Genomic DNA, 26009 nt, shown 5'->3' with positions numbered 1-26009 from the left:
GAAATTTTTCGTCAACATGTCTATTGCAAAACTGGTAATTTTAAGATAGGTAGGTATTGATACTGATTGTTCATGTCAGTGGGTTTGTTTTCACTTTAAATTAAAGCTACATAAATGTGAGTCAATTGAATATTTTATATATTAAATAATAATTATTATGAGACCACGGACAAATCATTTGTTGTGATGGATAACCGTCGCATGTTTAAGTTTTGAGATATAACTAGAAGCCAATTTTGAGATTTGGCGACGACTGAATATTTATTTTGATTTTCGAGCGCCACTAGAGCACTTACTTTCTTTTTATAGTTTGGTCAAAACTGGTAGAATTAATTGTTGTTGTGCAAATGAGCAACTACTAGTCCAGCGTTCCAATTAAAATTTAAAATTTATATCATTAAATATTATGTAACTAACCTAACCAAACAGTGCACTTTGCGAGATTGATGGATTCAGGCATCTATAACATTAATTGGTATCAGTAAGTATATAATTCTACCAAGTTTTTAAGAGCTCTTTCGTTTGTTCAATTTAATCTTTTAAATTAATCATAGTAGTCTATGGTAAGTTCTTTAAAATTCATCATACAGAGAGAAATTAAAAATTCAAACTTGTATAAATACACAGCAGTTTGTTGAGTAAACAGTTGAGTAAAGAACCGAAGTTTAAGGATGATGTAGATTGCGTGTTGATTTTCGAGATTGACGGAAGTACAGTGATACAGTAATACAATGTTAAAATATAACAGGGAGGTAGGTATTATTGTCCGATGCACTAAGTTCTCTAACAATATACAATGTGGAATGAGTCTACGAAGTGAAAAGGTCGAGTGAGAATTACAAGTGAGACATTTGTTCGATCGTTCTAGCCTTTTATTTAACCCAACACAGTTAAAATAAATGCACAAGTATCCCAGGTTTTTGGTGAGAAAACATTTTATTATAATGTTACTGAGGTGACAAAGTGCTTACTTGCAAGAAGTAATTTGACTGTGTGAATTTTGTATGATAAATAATATATGTACTGAACAACTTGTTTTATGCTTTTCTCACCAATTCAGCGTTATACAAAACTGCTAACGGCCTGTGGGCTGTGAATCATAAAGAATGATATTAATTAGAGAACTGGGTCAGTCGGATCCATTGACAGCCACATATATTATCAAAAACCTCTACCATCGCTAAGTTAAAACTAAAAAAACGACAATACGACTATTGAAACCGAACCATAAACATTATTTTATGGCATCCATATTTCAATACGCCAACACACAGAATATTATTTTTCTACGGGTGCCAACACGACCGCATTGAATACATTTTAGAATCGTAATTAAATTTGTAATATTAAAAGTTCATAGGACTTTTCTAACAGGGTTTTAACAATACATACACATAAGTAATTTGAAACTATCAAATGCATCTAAAGAAATACTATAATTATGTATAGTATAAAAAAATCGCTACACTCTGTATTTCTTACCCCTGTTGTGGCAGTATCTTTTAAAGTGTCCTAACCATATTGGGGCAGGGGTCCCGAATGATTAATTGAAGGTAATTAAAAACAGAAGCCCTCGCTTTCGTTTCAATTGCCCATTTAAACCAGACGGGAACCGCGAGATTCTTTTCCGGAAAATGGATTATGGAACATTATTAATTGCGGCTCAACTAAACCTAATTCCATGTAGATGCATTAGCTTATTTATTATTATTTATGGTTGACTTTGTACTGCCATTTTTTCATTTGTCAATCTGTTAATTAATTTTTCAATTATCATCAATCGTACCACACAAAGTTAATGAAAATTATTGTTAGCATAAAGCGAGCATTGCAAATTATAAATTTAAGACGTACACAATATGACACGATTAAAGAAAATAAATGACAAAGTTTAGTCACATAACAGCGTAATAATAAAATTCAAAATCATAAAAAGTCCAAAGAGTGATCGAAGTAAGTACCTATCTTAAGAATTTATAAAACAACGTCCACCTGAACTTACTCTAACGCAAGTGGAATGTATCAGTATTCCAAGTCACCATAATCCACATGGTTTTTTCAAAACTTGAGTATTTATATTTTTCGTTCGCTGCTACTACTACACTACTTTCATTGGGCTTTACGGTCTTTTGCAGTATTTTCAAGAAGAGTAAAAAACTCAATATCACCACATTGTCTCGTTTGCAGATTATCCGTGTTTCCCAGTTTATTGAGGCTTTATTTAATATAATATCTATCATTTTCAACAGAAGACACAAAACTAATGATAAGTAAGTAAGGGTGTGGATGTAAGAAGGTACGATTTTTGAGTATGGATACATTTATAATAAACTTAAACACGTTTTAAAGAATATATTATTTTGAATAGTTACTGTAAAGTTTGACACGTCAACGCAACGCGCATTAAATATTTGTATTATTTTAAATTATTCCGAGGTTGCGTTTAATAGTTCCCCCCCCCCTCCACTATGTCATAAACCAAAACTGCTGTCAAATGCTGGTTTTTGAATTTGAAAACCGTGGAGACTAAATTTTTTACATGTCCTTTTATATTCAGAGCACGGGTGCCTGAAATGTTATCCTACCGCATGTAGGTTCTCTATTTTCCTACAATTATCTATTTATCGAACTACGTATCCAGTCTATATCCATTTCAGTCATTTGGTGTGTCTTCCATTATGTATATATGATAATACAATCAAAATATAACCCTCATGGTCCCAAAGAGGGTAAATAACAATGTAAACATATTTGGCGACTGAACAAACACTGATAACTAAATCCAGCCCTGTTTTGGTAGCAGCCACAATATTAAAAAGTGACAAATATTTTGAATACGTTATTAAAATAAGAATATGATTCAGATGTTCTTAAACATAAATAAATATGGGCCATTAATTATTTTTATATAATAACGTTAAACAAAATCATTTTATAGAATATAGAAAAAACCTGAACATATTAAGCTGAAGCTGAAAACGATTACAATGACAAAGTATTATTAAATTAACTACAAGTCACTTCGCACTGCAGAAACGATAGAAAAAAAATAGAAACGCATTGCATTAGTGATAAAAGAATTATTTTAAACAGTGAACTGTCAATATTTAGATTAACAATTGCAAATAAGTAAGTATGTAAGTAAGTAATCAAAGCAAGACGTCAAGAGCGGGCTTCTATTTTCTTTTGTAACTACGAATAATGCATAGGTATACACTATACATAGTTATACACAGTGCTAATATTTTGTGTTGTCACTAACTTATTCAAGTACGCCGTAAACGTTTCTGCGAATCTATTCTATACACAAGACTGCCATCGTCGGCTATCGAAGGTATTTTATCACATTTATGTCAGAGGTATTATAATTGTCACAATAAGTTAGCCGTCAAAACTGTCTACCTTGTTCTCAAAGTTAACACAGCCAAGACAGATGTTGTTAAAACATAGCACTTATTGTAACAATTATAATAGCTCAATGCATAATTATGAAAAACTACCTTCGATAGCCGCCAATAGCGGCCGATAGCAGGCTTCTGTATAGAATAGAAGCGCTGGAGTCGCTATCATGATTATAGTTTGTTTTTATGTATTGTATTGTTGTTTTTATTTAATAAAACGCAATTTTTTTGTAGTACTTATTCCACTTTTAATCAATGGATTAGGACCGGTTTCGTCCGCCTCAGAGGGACATTTTCAACTGTCCTCAACTGTCAACTGTTGAAAATGTCCCTCAGAGGTGGACGAAACCGGCCCTAATCTATTGATTAAAAGTGGAATAAGTACTACAAAAAAAAATCGTTTTATTAAATAAAAACAACAATACAGTGCAGTTCCACCATGAATTGACAGTTAACAAAATAAAAGGATATAAAAAATAAAAGAAATTATATGTATTGTATTAATTTTTACTTTATCTTTTCTTTCAGAGCTGACTCCGTTACATGGAACCCCCACAAGTTGATGGGAACGTTGCTCCAGTGTTCTACCATTCACTTCAAAGAAGACGTAAGTAGACCATTGTTGAATTTAATATATCAATGAAGTAAACATATATTGTTTAAGGAGCAAAAATGCATATTCAATATGGATAAATGACTAAAGAGTGAAGATAAACAGTATTAACAACGATTGAAATGAAGTACAGCCTAATGTGTGTACAGAAATGAAAAGAAAAATGTAATTAAAAAACTTGATTTCCTACTGAAATAATAAACACTGTACAGAAATCTACTAGTTCACAACTATGCCAAGTTTTGGAAACTCTGCATAGTATCGTGATGTGTGTATATTGTGTCATTGTTTGCGTGTGTGTGTGGGTACTCTATCGATTTGAATAAAGAACGGGGCGGTTTTTCAGAGGACGTGATTGATTGAACGCCGGTCGCAGATGGCGGGAAAAAGGTTAGGTTATGTCTACCGCAAAAGTTAAATTAGGAACTGCTTTTATTATATGAACACTGAGAATACTTGCCTGCTGAATTTTAAAAAGTTCATGAAGGGTATACTGTTTTATATAGGTACATAGACTGTTGATTTATCAATCAATTGAAATATTCGTTGCATAACCATCTATGACTGTTTTAATAACATTAAAAATTTATAAAATTTGTAGATGTCCAAAGGTATTTATCTTCTGGCTCGGTTTTATGGCTATTGAACCGATTGGACACAACCGAGTGTCACAATAAAAAAATATCAAAAAATGCAATTAGAGATAGAGTGAAGTTGATGTTTATTACCTATTTAGTAAACATTTAAAACGCGGGAAACGCTATTCAGGAACTAAATTTATTTTTTAAAAAATTTAAAAATACATTTTAAATGATCTCTTGGGTATATAATGGAAGATTGAAGTAAGTACAAAACAATATTGTTTGACAAATGAAGATATGTAGAATTTTGCTATTTTGCTTTTTTCTGTTAATTTTGTGTTCTGAAAGAAACTAAAAGCTTAAAAAGGGCAAGAAAATGGATTTTTTTATTGGGTAAATATTTTCGTTATATTATCAAAATATCCAGTAAATAGTTTTATTATCAGTTAATTTGTTGTTGATTTTTTTAAAATAGTTATTTCAAGTAAACCAAATCCACACTGATAACTAACATTTCGTCAAGAATTTTTGGAGGGGAAAATATTAATTATTGTGATCCATACCTAGGTGAGTTGACCGTATGCTCTGATCAGGCCTTGCAATTATTACTATGACCAGCATTACCTATCGTGAAGTCCAGTAATGTATCTACATAGAAATACATAGATACTGATTTGCAAAACAATCATCAGTACAGTAGTATTCTATTTGGGTGAATCGTGGACCATATCGCTGGCGAATACCGACGTAATGTATAGGTTTCAAAAGAAAATCGTGCGGCCAATCTAAAATAAAGAGTCCGGCGCAATGACAATTAATTGTATAATCTATAGAAACATTCGAACTGTAACACCATCAAACTGTAACACATCCAAAATTTTAATAAAATTTACTTTTACTGTCAATTCTTTGTTTTTCTCTGACAGTCATGGTTCTAAAATAGAACATAATCCATCCGATCAACATAATACTAGAGTTCATGATTTGGATACAAACATACATTGAAAAAAATGCGAACTTGATCGAGCCGTAAGATTCAAAACTAAAGCCCGTTTCAGACGGGACACCGGTGTCGCGCTCTTATATAATAAGGAGGCTATTGTATTCGAATAAAAGGGCCTTTGTATTATGTTTATGAACGCCCCGAGCTAATGAGTCAATGCGTGTCCGGTACACTTTTCCGTCGGCCGCTACATTCTCAAGCCGCCGATACACATGTTTTTATGACCGCAGCCAGTTTTATGTTCTAATTTATATCGCTAAATTATGCGTTGACTCATTAGCTCTGGGCGTTCATAAACATAATACAAAGGCCCCTTTATTCGAATACAAAGGCCTCCTTATTATATACGAGCGCGACACCGGTGTCCCGTCTGAAACGGGGGTAAGACCCACGGGACGGCAATTTTATCTACTACTCCTTCGTGAACGCGTAAATTAATAATTATTGAAGTTATACTTCTTTAGGCGCGTTTAGGAAAACAGATCAGTGTATTTTTGGCGTGGGACGAAGTTGCTCGCGCAAATATTAATTTGGCGTGGGACGGAAGTTTTGTCCGCCGATGCAACATAATTTATTTCGCGCGGCGACGTTCGGGTGTTCTAAATGCTGGAGGTTTGTAATTTTCAGCTGTGATATTGAGGGCTGTGACTTGGGGCGGTTGGGTAAAGACTGAATGTTGCAACTTTTATTTATGAGTAAAATTATATAGCAATAAATAAATAAATTTTCTGAATGTTGAGTTGCTAAATAATTCAAACAATGGTATGTTGTACATTTACAATATTTAGACACTCCATACACAAAGATACATATTTTTATAGTTTCGGATAATATTTGTCGTATAGCCCATGTCAATTTATTTATTAACAGTTTACAATAATTGAAAACAATAATAATTATTATGTTTCATCACAAAAGCCAAAATCACGTTTCAGTTAAACCATTAAATAGGGCATAGGCGATGTTTTACTTTAGATTTGTAATAAATTATTATTGTTAACGAAAATAGTTGTACAGTCATCTGTTTAATCAAAGATGGTCGAAATAGCGGTGTGCTAAATTTTTCAAACACAGGTTTTGAATTTTTTTTTCTTCCAAAGTAGGTACATTCTGCAATAATAATTTTGTTTTGTTACGCCAAAGAAGTATAACTTCTACCGCGCGCACATAAGTACACACACCGATTTTTTATGTGATATTATATTAATTATATAACTTTGGCCTAATATGCTATTTTCATATAATGTAGGTATAAGTTAATCGTTCTACAGTGGCACCATAGTCTATTCGTGGGTGTATTGGAATTGATGCTACAATAGGTATTTCAATAGTTATGGAAACTACAAGTAGCTGGTACAACGTTACATGAGACGATTAGCCAAAGTAACTAAAAATAATAGTTTTAATATTTTAGATTTAGATAAAATTAAAGTAGTGAGAGACAATATATTTTATCCGTGGTCATCTGTCGCACATGGCGCACGGTGCGGGCGCCATCTCGTTTTGGCGGGCCGGAAATTTTTTTCGGAGGGAAGTTTGACAAGAGACGAGGAGGGTTGCCAGTTTAATTAAATTCCTGAAAGCTGTTTTGGCATGCGCCCTTAGCATATGTTGCCAAATCGCTGCTACATTTCAACAGGGTTGTCAGCTCTGACATTGGGTAGTGTAAAGAGAAAAATTATATTTGTTCAATCTCAATTCAATTTTAAACAGTACAGATTATAATTCCAAGACGTTCACAAAATAATAGGTATAAAAGACGTCGAGGATAACCTTGAGAGGCGGGAGCCTAAATATATTAAAATAATTGTAATGGTCTAACTATCATTTCTTGATTCAAATGTATTTATTTTACATAATAGTGAGTTCATAAAGACGTTTACAACATAACACATACATAAGTAACAGTATTAATAATATTTAAATAAAACAACGTCAATTTAAACCCACTCCACACAAGTGGAATATATAAATATCCGAAGTGATTTGGTTGAATGTACTGTACCTTGTAATTCAATTAAAATAGAATCCGAATCCGGTCTTGACTTCTGACCGTTATTAAATTATGTGTTTTATTTTAACTTTATATGCATGTGGACATTCTGAATACAATATGGTTACTAAAGCTAATGTCATTTCACACTGCAGATTCATTCGTGGCAAACGTTACACTTTTGTGCTCTCAGATTAATTTTCCAATGCTGCTCTGAGACAAAAACGCCGTAAATTTGTGATGCAAGCGAAAATTTTTGTACTACAATGGTCAAAAATCACGAAAACCGCAAATAACTGTTTGCAATAATATGTAGATTTTAACTAAATGTCAAAAAATGCTCCCATCTTGTTTATAGCTAGGATTTTCAATATCTACACACAACGTACAGTATATTAAGTATATTATAGCTGATAATTCAATCATACTAAAACACTTTGGAATCGCCGTCAAGTGTTGTTATGAAAAAGATCATATTATGTAACCCTCCAGTTCTATTCCAAACTATTTAGTAGCATGGTAAAATATAGCCGAAGGATACAGTTTTTTTTTGCTTTTGTAGTTAATTTAGCCTTATTATTGGCAACATGTCAACTTTGTCAACCCACTATGGCCGCGCGGCTTAAGCATCGACCTATAACGTCGTGGGTCCCAGGTTCGAATCCTAGGTCTGACATGTATACATATTGTTTTTCAATTTGTGTGTGAGTCATAGAATGAACCTAATAGGTTGAGCAAAGGGCTGACATCCATTTCTCGTAAAAACAAAATCTGTTAATACAAAGCTCCAGTCGGTGGAGGCCCATATGATCATAGGATCGGACATTGTCGGGAAGGATTGGCAACTTGGTTAATCCAGGAAATTTGTATCGTACTCCAATACAGCCACATCTTGAAAGTATGTTCCAGTGGTCAATTCCTTGTCCTGGTTTCGACTACAAATACGAACACGAATATAATGTGCTAATATAACATCTGATCGCCTTTCATCAGATGCCCAGACTTATATTATGTGATATTTTTTCTTCAAAAGTGCTTCTTGCCATCTTAATTCTGAGCTTGATCTGATGGTCTAGACTCCAATTTTTTTTTGTAAGTGACTGAAGAGTTTTATCATCCGAATTTGAATCCAATTTTAAACATCCGCATATTTAATAAAAATGGTTTTTTCGGTGTAATAAAAATAATAAATGCTGACGTACGAATTAATATATACAAACGAAGAGGGGAGGCATTGAAATATGTGCTCAGTTCAACAATCGGAATTTTCTAAATGAAAACTAACATGCCGTGAAATAATAGGGGCACACTGTTCAACGCAAATTCCTGTGCTTACAATGTTCATTCTACAGACGTACAAAGAAAATCCGAGAATATTTCCTTAGAAGTGATTATATACGGCAAGATGTTTGAGGCCTTCGTAATTATTTTAATATAGGTACTTTTTAATTCAAAGAACAACGATTTTTCTTGAAAATAAATGTATGTTAACTTGAAATGCTTTTGTTTTTATATAATCTAGCTTTGATATTATTATCGTCAAAATACAGAAAATTTATTCAATTTAATTAAAAATGATTTCAAGTAATACACATTTTTATTTTCTATATTAAAATAATTTATATTCAACGAATTTACGTAGTAAACAAAGATAAACTTACAATTATTAAATTTACGTTTCTTGAAGGGATTACAATGTTGTTATATGGTAATGTCTATCATAACTCGATAAAAAAATATTTTAAGTTAAACAAAATATTTTATTTTGAGAAATCGGTTTTTTTTTAAATTAAATATATAATATAACCATGAAAAATGATTCGAGATTACTAATGAAATTATCATAAAATAATAATAATCATTTAAGAGCATACATCAGTGAAACGGCAAATAATTTTCAACAATGGGTGGAACGAAATTTCGCACTAGTTGCCAATCGGAGAGAGGTAGTCGAGATGTAAGCACGTCAATTTGTTTTGTGATGGTGTCGGAGGAATATATTCTTAAATCGTGTAAAGATGACTAAAAAACGTCATGCATGTACTCGAAAAAGAAAATATGTCAATGAATATATTATTATTATTATTACTGATATAACAATAAACATAACATTAAATGGACGCATGTTGAATTTTTATGATAAATTATGTTTTGTTTGGCACGATCTTTTTAGACCATGTCTCAGCTGAAGTATAGCCTTAACAATTACATAAGATGATTCCGAACGCACCTTAGGTATATAACGGTTTTTATTGTAAGTTTTGCTTTGACTCAAAAAGGTCATTATTTTTCTTAATCATTAATTATTAAAACACAAAACTGTATTTAATTACATGCTTCGTATTCTATCGCTAGATGCCCCCAGTAGGGCAAGCTTAAGCTAGAGGTGATGAATATTGCTGGTGATACTTCCTACTACAATTATTTCGTTTTCTCTAATTTGGTTGAGAAATAATGTTGATGTGTTTATCATTTCCAGGGACTTTTGATCAGCTGCAACCAGATGTCAGCGGAATATCTCTTCATGACTGACAAGCTGTACGATGTCCAGTATGATACGGGAGACAAGGTTATCCAGTGCGGAAGGCACAACGACATCTTCAAGTTGTGGCTGCAATGGAGAGCTAAGGTATGTAGCTCAGGACATTTGGTAAATGAATTGGCAGAGATGCCATTTAAGTATGTATATTATATATTAGTCATCACGAAATGATCGTAACTAAAAGTGAAAGTTTCTATGAAGTGGTTTAACAGAACCTTCACCGTTATCCACAGGGAACCCAAGGTTTTGAGCGTCTCATGGATCGTCTGATGGAACTGACAGACTACATGGTGAGCAAAATAAAGGCCCAACCCGACAAGTTCTACCTCATCCTGGAACCCGAGCTGGTGAACGTCTGCTTCTGGTATGTGCCCAAGAGGCTGCGAGGTCAACGACATGACTCCAGACGAGAGGAGGAACTTGGAAAGGTAAATATAGTACCTATAGTTACCATCGTAATGCTATTGAGGAAATTATTGTTTTGGTTTTTTAAAATAAACATGACCATAACGTCTCTGTTCTGGCAGAACACACTAACTGGAGAATACTAGTTTTGAGTAGTTTGACTTTGAAGTTGTTAAAAAGTTTGAAATAACGGTCTATCATGTGAGTTTATTAAGTAATCGTAAAAAGGATAACTTTAAAATAAAGACTGTTTATTTATTGAGAAGGTTTCCAGACGGTAAAGTTTGAAATAAGGAACATTTTGGTACTAACTCAATATGTCATTTTTTTCGAATTAGTGTCTTCTGCCAGAACAGTGACGATAAAATAATATGTACTAACGCAAATTGTATGTAAGTTCATCCTCTACCTACCAGAGGCGCACACCATACCTATATTATCTAGTTTTTAAATAGCTTTTCAAAAATCCATACAGATGTCAGTAAAGGGAAAAGTTTCAGTTTTCATTCTTTATTCATTGAGTAGTGAATCTTTGACATTATTTCTGTACCTGTGACGCAGTGTATTTGTTCAAAAAAATCACTTTCGAGAAAATGCAATTTTAGATTTCTAGCCGCTGATATCTATGGAGTTTTGGTTTTAGAAATTTCAAGTTTTTACTATACTATACACAAAAGTCGAATCGACTCTGAAAGATGACACTTTAGATATTTACTAAATCCGTTGTACTCCACACACATGTTCTACAAAATCATACATACGAGACACTGGCTCAGAGGTGGTGTGGATTTTAATCGCCAAAAAATATACAAGCGCACAGTGGCATACCTAGGCATAGTGCCCGCCCTTAAGGTAACTTATATTGCCATCGCCTTTCGTTGCTGGTTTCTAATTGTCTGCAAATTCGTTAGGTATCTACTTCATTATTTTATTATTTATTTTTGGCAAACTAAAACACACAACTAAACCAAAATCGTTAAATTGACATCAACATCATCTAATGAGAATTAGAGCATTTCCACGAAACTTGCCCTCAAACAGTGGTGTTTTAGGTTTGTGGCGCTGACAGGTTTGAAGGCACATTCTGTATTACAATATAACAATAATTATGTTGTCAGGATTTTTTATGCTTTGATTATTACTTTCTAATAAAAAGACTGCTTCGTCTGCTTCATAGAAAACCACCACTGCTATTAAAAGTTGTAATATTTGTATTCGTTCCTTCATTTGCTATCCTTTATAATGTACCGCTCTTATGCAACGCATGACCTGCCTACATCACAGGACGTCACTGAAAGTGCAATAACATAAGACTTTATTTATTAGAATTTTTTTCATTATTTAAAAATGTTCACACGTCATTATGTAACATTGCTTATAATATGTTTTATTTCAAGGTATGCCCCATCATCAAGGGTAGAATGATGCAGTCAGGGACATTGATGGTAGGCTATCAGCCAGACGACAGACGTCCCAATTTCTTCAGGAACATTATATCGTCAGCGGCAGTCACAGAAAAAGATGTCGACTTCTTGCTGACCGAGATGGACAGACTCGGAAGCGACCTGTAAATTAAGACACACCTAATTAATCACCATCATATTTCATCGATTACCTATATTTTAATTTATGAAACATTATCAACAGATTATTGATATTTAGGGTAACAGTGTCTAAGAGCACCCGATTTATTATTCATAAAATCCAATATGGTGGCAATTTATAATCAGCCAAATAAAACAATCAAAACTATAGTAGATTGTATGCACCACTGTCAAAATGTATTCTTAACTGAACGTTTGGCAAAATTTATTGAAGTAATAATATTATCTGTCTAGATGTTGTCTGTCATTTCTTCAATGTCTGCCATTAAATAGTCGCCATGTTGAATTTAAACCTTGTAACCTTGTTCGGTTATTTTCTATAGCTACCATTACAAATATATTATAATATTAATAAAACACTGTCTACTTAACTATCTATGTGCAAATACTGTGAATTATAATATAACTTCAATATATTGACCATTATAATATCTGCACCTGAGAGCCATTGCATCTTAAGTCCAAAACGAATATTTGGGGGAAAAACAATTTAATATTTTTCATGTCATTATGTAAATGGACGGCCTGGCCTTATGGTTTTCAGAAGTTCAAGTTGCTATTATGTAGAAGATTAAAAGGCTCTTATAAAATGAGAATTTATGTACAAAATCTATACCTACTTAACTCATTTTCAGCAAAATCGTACTTACGACACATTGGCTTTGAGATACAGATATTATTATAATGGTTATTTATTTACATTCATAGTAAATCGGTAAAACTTTTCTTGCACTTTATAGCACCCGTTATGCACTTTAAAATATAGTTTATAACATATTATAATGCACTAAGAAACATAATGCAATTACAAAATATTAAAAATATATTTAACATTTTAATTTTTGTTTTATAATAATATATATTATATTACCTATAAGTATTATTGTAAAGCACGCTAGCACAATTATTAATTTTCACTGAATATTTATTTATATTACTAATTGCTTCCACCTCTTGTATCCAAGACATGGTGGAATTTATTTTGAATCATCCAATCATGTTGTTGATTGCCTCGTTCTAAAAAAATTGAGGTTATATTTTCTAAAATAAATAATGTTCACGAAATATCTGTTCCTTTCAAATGAATATATTAAAGATGTTACTCGATAAATGTTGTTTCTTATTATTCTTGTCGAAGATTAACTATATATAAAGAATATCTATGACACATGATCTATGGCGTCTAAAACTATATATCGAAGATTGTCTAACTATAAACAGCTTTTCATGTGTCTAAAATAACTAAATGTATCCTTTTGAAGTGAACGTTTGTTTGGGTACATGTTGTAGCATTAGTAACTAAAAATACACGTAAATAAAAAATATATAATGATATATTCTATAGGATTACTATGAAATATTAGAATTGCCAATTAATGAGTGTTGAATAGTATTAAAACGAGTGCTGTAGTTGCCATCAAAATCATATCAAATGAAACATTGTTATATGTATAATGGAGACTATTTTTTCAACTGCACACAGGCTGTCATTCTGTTATAAACCACCATTTTGCTATTTACTATTGCTCTGAATAAAAAACAGTTGACAGTAGACGAATGCCATCTGAAATAACTTATTTAAATATTTTTTTATCTTGAATGTCACACAATTGATTATTTCTATCATTATCCTACTGTCTATCAATACATACAATGTGTTAGTCCAAATTATTGTTTCCAATCCAAATGCATCTTGTGTGCGGTTCTATATGTAAATAAAACTTTATTATACAACTATATTTAAATTTATTTTATAGATTGTTAACGTGTTGGCCTATTTACAGAACGAGGAATTGCCATGATAAAAAAAAAAATATTTTAATCTGTAGTCATAAGAATAAAGTGAATAGATATTTTTTAGATTTGTTTTGCTTCAGAGTTTATCTAATATGTACTATCGCCGGTGTTCAGGAGATACAGATATCTTAACCGATATCTATTTTCATGTTCTATCATTGAATAAATACTAATATTTATTGTCTATATAAAAAGAATTTGGATTTATCTTTGACGTGACAGATGTATCACATTTTTTTTTTAAATTACCATCTTTCTGGACACCTTATTATTAAGTAGATATAATTTTATTATTATTAAAGTTGGTCGGGTGAATCGAAAGTTTGAAATTCTAATTGATTAGTTTAATATTGTCTTCATTTGTTGATCGATGAAGAAACAACATCACTATTTATGTCTCCCATTTTGCCAATTATCAATGTATTATGTAAAGAAATGAATTTTATACGAAACGATTATGACAATGTCTGAGGACACTTCAGAATGTCTGGCTTTTGTATGGAAAGTAAAGATGGCAGTATAATTTAAACATTTTTGAATTACATATTATTTCTTTGGCTAATAAAGAGAAAAAATTAAATCACATGCCGGCGTTATTATAATAAATAATTTATAAGTTACGAAATGTGAAATATCTGCAAACTCATATCAATTTACTAATTCATGATTTAAACTGACATCTGTTGTGTAATTTAGCAATGAATAAATTCTGTCTGTGTCTTTACATTCCATTCTTAGTTTCCATCTGGGCTTTAGTTTTTTTACTGAATTAGAAGCAAATAGATGTGGTTGTGTAACAAAATGTGAGAAAACAATAATGTGACAAATAATTTACATTTAGTATTCTTTACTATATAATTTGCTATTAAAAATAACATGTAAAAAGTATCAAACGCTTTTATTTTTGAAATGTGCTTATTTGATTCTTTAAGAAGTTAGAGCTTTCAAATAATATATATTATAATAATTAGCCATAGATTATGAAAACTTGTATCCAAATATTATGTGTACGGAAATTTAATGTAAGTATTCGAGATTTTGGTGCCATACGAACCCAGTGCTACATTGTCAACCCTATTTTATTTGTAAAGAATAAATTAATATTGCATGCACTATATTAATAAAATTATATTTAGTTAAATATATTGTGGAATATTCATATTATAACGTATTTTGTTCTGTAAATGAAATATTGAATTCATCTTAATATGAGATCGAATCTCTTACACAGATACAGGGAAGGTTGCGTGAAATGTAGTATGTTTCAAAGTAATTATGGCAAAAACATTATTATGTATGTATTGAAATAAATACAGGACGTGTTAAGCAAAGAATATTTTTTAAACTTTGCCATGGACAAGTTTATTAATTTTTGAATATATTTGAATAATTGTGCATTGAAACCCCGATTTTACGTTTATGAACAGACTGAGAAAAAAAACATTAAAAACTTGAAAAGTAAATTAACTTTGTCTTAAAAAAAATCATACATATTGGTTTAGAGCAGTGTACTTCTACCGATGGTCCGTGGACCAATGTCGGTCCACAAAAGCTTTCACCATGCTTTCAACTAACTATACGACTATATGACACGGGGGATTCCCACTATATTAAATGCTGGCCACTGAATCAGCATTGTCTCGTTTACTGAAATTTCTGTAGGTCTATTGTATATTTGCTTACAAAGAAGCAACGGCAGATGTCGCACTAACCAAAAATTTATCTATATTGGTTTTTATTTCTGGCTAATACAGATCCGTGAAATATTTCTCCTATGTTCGCCAGGCCATCGGTGCTAAAAGGTTGAAGAACACTGGTTTAGAAAATATTAAGTGAACATGTTTTAATTTTAATATGTAATTACATTTTACTATTTCAGACGTAAATAGCGGGGCAACATGAATTCCACGTTTGTAAAATCAGGGTTCTAATGTTTAAATATATTGCACTTGCATAATATTGCATGACATCTTGTCCTATTTATTGTTTCAAACTAAACTGCACGTTTGGAGCATCAAAATATAATATGCACCACGAAATTAATTTAATAGAATATACTGTTCCACCCAAATTTGTTAACAATTTCCAGTATATAGTTTATTATATAAATATATTAAAATTTGCATTGTATGCATTAATATTATTGTATGTATGGCTTGTATAAAAATGTTACCACAGAAATGATATTATATTTTGCAAAATTATTTTTATCCAATTGACAAGAAAAAAATATTTATTATGATAATATTAAATAAAATTTAATATATAACTACGTATTATATTTTTCAAATAGTTATTTGAAATTTTACGCCAATATCACCTGTAATGGGTTTAACAAAAATATACACTGAAATTAGGAGGTGCTGATGATAATGATGAATGATCATATAAAATTAAATACTTCTAAATTCTCATTTATACGAATTATATCTGATATGAGATTCTTCTTTTACGCGTTTTCATGATGTTTAAACTGTAATGCCTAATGAGCGCCTATTATTTTCATAAAAGTAGTCTTATTTCCAGAGAATAATAATATTATATAATATGTAACTTATAGATTATAACATTATGTCAAGCACTTACTTTGGATGACATACTCCGCATAAATATCTGAGATCTATTGCATTATCAATAAATTACTATTATGTTGCCTTTTTTCTTCTGAATATATTTACTTTTATGTAAATAATGGCTTTTCAAAATGCCTTATATAAAAAAAATTCTCAGCAAGTTATTATAATGTTGCATCAATCTCCACCAAACACTTTTAATATTATGTAATATTATTATTAAAATTATTACACCCTGTATTTGAAAAAAGTGTGAATGCTAGTTTCTTTGAAACATCATAGATGTCTATAGCTTTACTTATTATGAAAAATCACAGATGGACAACATAAAAATAAATTGTTGCATTTTATTTCTATAATATCCGATGTTGGCTGAGAGTTTCTTCGAATATTTGAATTGTATATGTTATTAACAGTGTACAATAGTTATGTGTAGTCGCGCAATAACTCATAATAATGAATTAACACTTAATAATATATAAATAAAATATTTATTGCAATTAGCTTAGGAGTTAAATTAATATACATACTATGGTGATGTATAAACTCATATTGTAATGTGAAGCATTGAAAACTTCTTATTAATTTGTTATAAATGTATAATTATTTTAATGTTTCATCATTCTTTTATGGCAGATTTTTCATTTCAACCAATGACTAAGAATTGTTCTAGATTGCTTTACCATTTATTATGAGAGTATGGCTTGAAAAACATTGTAACTGTTATAGAGTTATTTTTATCCAACAAAACATTTAAATTAATTAATATTTGACATCATTGCTGTTTGAGTATGTATAATATTTTTAAAATAACTTTGGAATTGAAACTGTTTTTGGGAATCAAATTTCTAAATCTATAGTAATCGGATCTTTTAGACTTATAATATTTTAGAAATTGTCAACGTTTCGATGGAAATTTCTTTCTTCTATTTAAATAATAAAAGTTCCCAAAAGTAGATACTCTTGGTATCCCATAGGGATTAGCATTATCTTAAATTCAAATTAAATAAAGTGAAACCAAACAAAAATATCATACATTTAAGATGTTGCCTTCTCTTCTGACTGTTGACTGATTTTTGTAAAAACGATTACGGACTCAAAATCACAAAATTCTCCATAATTATTTATATATTGTCTTGTAGAGATAATAATTAATCAATTCAGTATTTAAAGCATACAAAATAAAATAATCTTCCAATATGGTTTTCTTTCTACATTGGTATGTAGGTACCTACTTTTACAATTTTAAAATTTTAATTAGATATTACTATATTTAATTGATTGAATTGAATTGAATGATTATCTAAAATAATTTCTAATTCTATAAACAGAAAAAATAAGTAGCTAATTAATTCTGATAATTTTCTTAATAAGTTCAATGTTTTTATTTAATTTTAGTACCAATCTGTTGTGTTCTCGATGTTAATATTTTTTTTAATATTATTTTAATTAGGTCTTAAAATAATGTCTATTTATTGTTAATACCTATGTCTTCCATAGTATTTAAGGGTTCGATTGAAGCCTTTAGTAAAGAGAACTTCTAAATAACGTATTTATCAAATGGATTTAACTGTTTGTGTTAGAATAAGTCAATGTAAATTTGCTAGCAACACACTACAGCACACATCACAACGTCTTCCATAGTCTTTAATAAAATATGTAAGTTAACTATAGTGTTAGTTAAATTATAACATATTACTGTAGTGAAATAGAAATACAATAAAACGAATTAATTATATTGGTCTTAATTTTAAATAATATTTTATTAATTTTGACAAATACACTACTCTATTTTTATTGTTACAAAATAAAGCGAATGTTTATAGTTCACAAACAAAAGACATGTCAAATTCAAAAGAAAACAAATATTGATATTATTTTTATCAAACACTGTTTCAAGATACCAAAATATTATTCCATTTCCATTCCAAAAACATGTTAACTCCGATTAAAGTAAATTTGTAATATTTAGTTCAACATATAGTATTTTATAAATGTACTTAAAAAGTTAGGGCTCTAGTCAGCCAAAATATATTGAATAAGCACGAGTGGCAGTTGTGAGTCTGCATGTTAATAAATTCCTTTCATCGCTGGCAGAATTATGTACCAATGATGCCATCATGTTAGATGATATTATTATTATTGTTGGTTATTTTAATGGCTTTGTTTAGGGATAGTTTTGTTGCCAGAAACTGATATGTAATGAATGTTGCAATGATTGTATACATTAAAAATAAATAAATAAAATGAACCCTGGCCAATGAAAGTTTTAATTCCTACATTATTTCCTATTTAACCAGTTGTGTTAACACACTCTACAATTCCGTGTGCGCAGTACCGGCTATAGAAAATAAGCGTATATGTACGCTCTACTTACACTAAGTATTCTACGCAACGTATGTGGTTTTAATAAATCATACATAATAATATAGATAGAGTCATGGTGTAATACATACAATAAATATACCTAACTTATGTCACACGTTTGCATGTATGGCATATATTTTCACCGAGATAATTTGAAATTCCCCGTCATGCAACTTATCAGTGAGTTTCTGTATTTGTGTTTGACGTACCTAATTTTATTTTATGGCTGGAATATTGTGACTTTATAGTTTATTTCTTTATATCTATCTATTTATTTTTTTATAATCATTACTTGTAGACTTTTGGCAAATTATTATTTTGTAATTTACCGATGATGAGGAACAGGATCTCTTAATTCCCATTCTTGATGAACCTGCACCCGTTGATGAATCTGCACAAGTTTTATCAGTAATAATCACGTATGTGAATTTTCTTTTGTGACAACCATGACTTTTTGTGAACCATTTGGTTTTGATTTTTTTGAATAAACGGCGGCGCATATAACACACCGTGTATTTATTTGCTAAGTCTATATGATATACTATCAATTTATTGCAAAAAATATTTAATTATTAGGTTTTATTTTCATTTATTATTTATGCACAAAAAGGAGAATGATTGGATAAGAAAACAGACAAGGGTTTGCGGTATAATAGAGTTCGCTAAAAACCTCAAATGGAAATGGGCTGGACACATAGCTCGAAGAAGGGACAATCGCTGGACAAATATCTAGTCATACAGTGGTAACCAAGAGGTACCTACAAAACATCCGCAACGTAGACTTAGAGGCCGGTGGATCGATGAAATGCTTAAATTCTGCGGAAGTACGTGGAAATGCAACGCACAGGACCGAGAGAAGTTAAATAAGCTTGGAGAGGCCTCTATCCAGCAGTGGATATATTCAAGATGATGATGATGACAGCATCAACAATTTTATATATTCACATGATTTTTATAAAAATATTACAACAGAAAATAATATTATGTTATCTACATATTATAATTAACAAGATACAAAATAAATGTTTAAAAATATTATCAACTATTATGAAAATAAATATTTATAACATATACTGCCATCTGTTTCGAATATTATGTAACAACGTCGATTTTGGCAATAAGGTTTGTTCAGAGATGTCTATCGCAGGCTACCTATTATATTTTTTATGTTCCTATCATTCAAGTTGGTTCATAAAATCTTATTAATTTTGACAACATCTATACTAAGTTTTATTTATTATTTAAAATAGAAATATAATAATATAAAAGTCGTTCACTAAAACAGCGGATATTGCTGTGTGTGATCTGTGAATTTAACGTAAAAGCTTTTGAACACGATGTTCTACTTATAGTATATAACTTCTTCAATTGGTAGATGTCTATATATGTTCATTTCCGATTAGAAATGAGACAGAATTCGAGTCAGTTAGTTATATTCTCGACTCTCGTTCAGCTCTCGTTTCTTTTGTGATGATAAAAAAGCTGTGAATTTACGATGGACTAAAACAATGGCATAACATTTTTATAAAACCATTAATAGTATCTTAAATGAGGGCTTCGTAAATTATCTATCACTTACATATACCAATAATTTGTAGCTATCATGTCATGTAAATATGTAATTAAATGTAATGTACATACTTATAACAATTATTATTTATTATACATGTTATCATAGGTTAGGTATTAAAAGATTTCTTAAACAGATCAATGTATATTTTTTTGTTCTTAGCATGACTATAACATAACTGTGTAGGTATTAGAAAAATCGAATTATGTAAGTAGGTAGGTACCTACCTATTTGAATATTTTATATTGCGATTTTGGAAAGATCACGGTACCTTTATTACAAACATTTTTTTCGCTAGGTAAACGAAAATTGTTAGAATCCTCCCGCTTCTCTGTGACGAAAACCCGTCATTATTTGCTTGATAAACGAAATAAAAACCAAAGGTTAGATCCCTAGACATTGTGATAATCAAGGGCGCACGTTGCCGATTATATTATTCCGGGGTGAGTCACACTTTTTATCTTTACGATCGATATGGAATCGATATGGAATAATACTATTATTGTAGACACGAACCTTTTAATAAATCTATCTATTTCAAAACCATTAATTTTTGTTAGTAATAATAATAACAGGTGACAATATAAAAAAAAATGGTTGTCATTGTACTGGCATTACTTATAGCATGTACATTTTAACCATTCAGTACTTTATTGCACAATAAAATAATTACAAATATCATTAAAAACTTGAAAAAAGTGCATGCAATTTAGTACCTATGGCATGTGTTCGGCAATGAAGAATAAAACAACAAGTTTCACTTCTGTTGTGTGCGTTTGGCAAACACATTAGCATATAATTATTATGTACCTAACGGATTTTAAAAAAGATTCTGTAAACATAAAAATGCTGTATTTTTTAAACTTTTTTTAATAGTTAATCATTGCTTAGGTAAAGTACAATATATTATTATGTACTTAGATGATTTGGTGTCACATTCATTCTAGGTATTACAGATTAAATATTTATTATACGTGATGCCTAACCGTTTTCTGTTAGAGGATTCCTTGGAATATTTTGTAACATCTCAGAAACCCTTGCTTAAGGGGGATGCTTATACTATCAGAGGCGAAAAGAGGCACCTAACGGAAAAATACGAAGCTTGCAGTTTGAGATTTTTTTTGATAATTTACAATTTCAACTATAGTAATTAATAAATATGTATCTGAAAACACTAAAAAGATTTTTTATTTTTTTTTAAATTTAAAGATAAACTGGCAATTGTAAAAAAATGTAATAAAATGTCAATTCGTTGCAGGTTCAAATCTTATTATTACATTATATTTTATGGCCATATTTATTATTAAAATTTAGTTTATTAAGTTTTAGATTTTATGTGGTGTAGATTTTTGACTAATTCATCGTTTTAATATTTTTTATATATATTTTAAAAAACATCGATTTAAAAAAATATATAAATGTGTATAACTTGAAATCCTTTTTATTTATATCAAATTTTATTTTAGGCATGGTCACAATATTGAAGCTCGAGTTGATATAAATAAAAAGGATTTCAAGTTATACACATTTATATTTTTATAAAAATCGATGTTTTTTAAAATATATATAAAAAATATTAAAACGATGAATTAGTCAAAAACCTACACCACATAAAATCTAAAACTTAATAAACTAAATTTTAATGATAATTATGACCATAAAATATAATGCAATAATAAGATTTGACCCTGCAACGAATTCACATTTTATTACATTTTTTTACAATTGTAAGTTTAGCTTTATGTTTAAAAAAAATAAAAAATCTTTTTAATGTTTTCGGATACATATTTATTAAATAATTCAGTTGAGATTGTAAATTATCAAAAAAAAATCTCAAGTTGCAAGCTTCGTATATTTCCGCTATACAATTCATATTAATAATATAAATAATATTATAAAAGTATTTAATAATACCATTACGCAAATATCATATTTTCACATGAAATGTCATGTATTTTATTATTGCTCTTTTACCACAATATTTCTAGCGCAAAAGCAACTGAAAGTAAAGTAAAGTAATATGACGTAGACAGCGGCAAGTTTAACGTGAAGCGTGGCCGTTTCGAGAACTACAATACTGACAATCTTTTCACAATAGATCGGAGCTCCACGATGGCGGCCATGACACTTCAACTAGTTCAACTTATGATCTTCGCACTCTAAAGTTTACATCTCCGCCGAAAAATTTTATCTGCGTAGTTTTTAAAAGGTATTGTTACAACGCAATACTTAGGGATCTGCGATTACATTAATCCTCCCTGCACTCTCTAAAGTAGTCTAAAGTACTCTAAAGCAGTGGTATTCAACTTCCAGGGGCACCGGGGCGTTTTGAAAGAGGTGTTAATATAACTTTGGTTCTGAATGGAAAGAACGTCATTGCCATTGGTGAAATAAAAAAAAGCTTTCGCCCTCAATTCTGGACAGAATTTTCATTTTGGGCGGAAAAGGCAACAGCATCGAGTAAAAATTGAAATGCTAAAAACTAAAAAAAATACAGAGCTGTGAAAGAACTTTTAATAAAAAAGTTTGAAAGCCACTGATCTGAACAATAATAGCTATTATAAATTTGGATCACAAATAGTTTAACATTGTGATCAGGTATAATATTATTTCCCATGATGAAGATACCTAGTTGGCTGGAAGTGGTAGGTATACCTAATGCGCTTGGCGCCCTAAGAGTCGGCCTTCATAAACCGAAAGCAACCACAATCTGAAACAACCTGTGGCATTCTGTGGCTGGTCTTGGCTATATGCATCAGTAAAATTTAGTCCCGCATGAATTTCTGTAGGTACTTGTAAAATTATACTATTATTTTATACAAATTAGGTACCTACATACGCCAAATTCTGTAATTTGTATGCAGCCAAAACGAAAATATAACTGCATCACATGGATTGTGACTGATCTACAATGTGTTGCATACATTTAACCGAATGCGGCCTCAAGAAACCTCATTTTTGTGGACTGCTTGCGGTCTGTGTCTTGGCCATAAGTTTCAGCACCACAAACATAATATTATAAAAAATCGTCTTCAGTGTACTTTGTCTCAAAAGTAGTGAATTGGTATCAGGGGCCCTACATCATGAAGCGGGCCCCTCTAACTATCGCTGTGTGATACTCGACAGTAGCGTTTTCCAAATTCTACATGTGAATTATCATTTTTAAAATATATATATATATCATTCAGGTAAAATAGCGCTGCAGGCGTATTCTTTTACTTTCCGTGTCTATCTCACTTAGCTGGTCGACGCCCCACACTGGGCCCCTCTAACGCCGGGTCCCCAGGCTATACCCCTGTCAGCACCCCTTGTGAGGGCCATGGTGGTATGGCCGGAGTGTGCCGGGTCGGCGCTCCGGTACTTCTTCAACCAGTTATTTAATATCAATATTATATTATACACAGATATAGGTACATTATATTATACAATACTGTTGAACCACGTGAATACTGAATATAGACATTTGTGTTGTTATTTTTAACCTGGGAAACAAACTGAGAACACATATCTACCATACCATGGCCCCCAAAAGGAGAGGGGGTGACAGGGCTCCAGCTTATTGTCCCTGGCTCAGAGAGGGGGTCGACGAGGCGGGGCGAGCAGATAAGTGGGATAAACACATATTTGTTATAAAATAATTTGGAATAAAAAAAATACATAATAATATGTAATAGTGCAATGCATATTCTGTTCTTTGCTAATGTCCAATGGCGATTGAATATAACCAGTTCGACTCCTAACCATCACACCAGTCAATTTTTGACTGGGCACGGTGGATTCGCTGTCAAGTTCCTTGAGCTTGGACATGTCATCCGACCAACATGTCCATGTGACGGAGAACTACTAGATGCAAACCACATCCTATGGGAATATCCGAGAATGTGCTCCGATAAAGAATACATGCTCAAGTTTATTCAATCAGATGTTGGGCACATCAGGCCGTCCGACCTGGTCGCCATAATCCGACTATAATGCTTTTAAAAAAAAATGCGGCGTCTTATTAGGGACATGAAGATCTATTTATGTCCGTATTGTTTTAGCTTTGTTTTTTTATATCAAGGATATTCATACGTAAATTAATTAGAATCATTTATTTTTGTTAATTATGTGTGCTCCTCTTTCACATGGGTATTTTTTTAATAAATTAAGTCTCAGTAAACTCAACGAAAGCATACTTGAATTCGTGGCAACTTCAGTCTTGGGCACCTGCTTCTGAGATATTCCCAGGCATTAACCGGTTAAGTGCCCAAAGGGTCTTTGGACGCCCTAATTACACCAATTCTTATGTTAATTACTATCAATTAACTAGTTGCGGCATAGAAAGGATTAACTGAGGCTAATGCTTCACACCAAACCTAGGGCCTCGTGATACGCTTGGTTAAGGCGAAGTCTTCACTGAGCCTTTTTTAAAGAGGCACCTAGCGGAAAAATACGAACCTTGCAATTTGAGACATTTTTTTGATAATTTACAATTTCAACTGTATTAATGAATAAATATGTATCTGAAAACATTAAAAATAAAAATATTTTTTATTTTAAGTCAAAGACAAACTTACAATTGTAAAAAATGTAATAAAATGTGAATTTGGTCTATCGATCCGCACCCTATTATTACATATATTTTATGGTCATATTTATTATTAAAATTTAGTTTATTAAGTTTTCTAAGCATCACCTAAGCGATTTTTGACAAATTCATAGTTTTAATATTTTTTATATCTATTTAAAAAAACATCGATTTTTATAAAAAATATAAATGTGTATAACTTGAAATCCTTTTTATTTATATTAATATAAATATTTTATTTATATTTATAAAAATAATTGATTTGATATAAATAAAAAGGATTTCAAGTTATACACATTTATATTTTTTATAAAAATCGATGTTTTTTTAAATAGATATAAAAAATATTAAAACTATGAATTTGTCAAAAATCGCTTAGGTGATGCTTAGAAAACTTAATAAACTAAATTTTAATAATAAATATGACCATAAAATATATGTAATAATAGGGTGCGGACCGATAGAACAAATTCACATTTTATTACATTTTTTACAATTGTAAGTTTGTCTTTGACTTAAAATAAAAAATATTTTTATTTTTAATGTTTTCAGATACATATTTATTCATTAATATAGTTGAAATTGTAAATTATCAAAAAAATGTCTCAAATTGCAAGCTTCGTATTTTTCCGCTAGGTGCCTCTTTAAAAAAGGCTCAGTGAAGAATTCGCCTTAAGATCGAGTGTAGTGCGGGGCGGTTGGCTTGAAGGGACCTATTAGGTAGTGAGATGCAGTTTTTGATTATTGTGTGGCGATACTCGACAACTCCATAATTCAAGCGAATGTATTAAACTAATTAAACAAAGATCGCTAAAAATACACACGGTATAATATAGGGGGGGGCGCCAAAGATCCTGGCATAAGGGCCCGATTTAGGGTGTGGGGGCCATGTACCATACTCAATAAACTAGGTATGAAAATGATATCCAATTCCGAATTGATTGTACGAAAATTTAATTTATAGTCTTTGTTCCTTCAAGCGCTTTAAAACCC

The 26009-nt window shown here is 30.9% G+C and overlaps 1 protein-coding gene across 2 annotated transcripts in view; it reads left to right on the top strand.

The window, feature by feature from the left end:
* Positions 1-18764, top strand: part of Gad1 (glutamate decarboxylase) — a 74729-nt gene extending 55965 nt beyond the window's left edge. For both annotated transcript variants that reach the window (XM_085942983.1, XM_085942982.1), the window contains 4 exons: positions 3930-4008; positions 10071-10220; positions 10367-10561; positions 11936-18764. In XM_085942983.1, coding sequence (XP_085799109.1) covers positions 3930-4008; positions 10071-10220; positions 10367-10561; positions 11936-12109 — 598 coding nt within the window. In that variant the 3' untranslated portion in view covers positions 12110-18764. The remainder of the gene's footprint in view (positions 1-3929; positions 4009-10070; positions 10221-10366; positions 10562-11935) is intronic.
* Positions 18765-26009: the final 7245 nt, after the last annotated feature.

Source organism: Rhyacophila brunnea, unplaced genomic scaffold (genome assembly GCF_057557595.1).
Source record: "Rhyacophila brunnea isolate RB1 unplaced genomic scaffold, BYU_Rbru_1.0 scaffold_15, whole genome shotgun sequence".
Taxonomy (NCBI): Eukaryota; Metazoa; Arthropoda; class Insecta; order Trichoptera; family Rhyacophilidae; genus Rhyacophila; species Rhyacophila brunnea.
The sequence above is the reverse complement of the archived record's forward strand: the minus strand, read 5'-3'. Positions and strand labels throughout refer to the sequence as shown.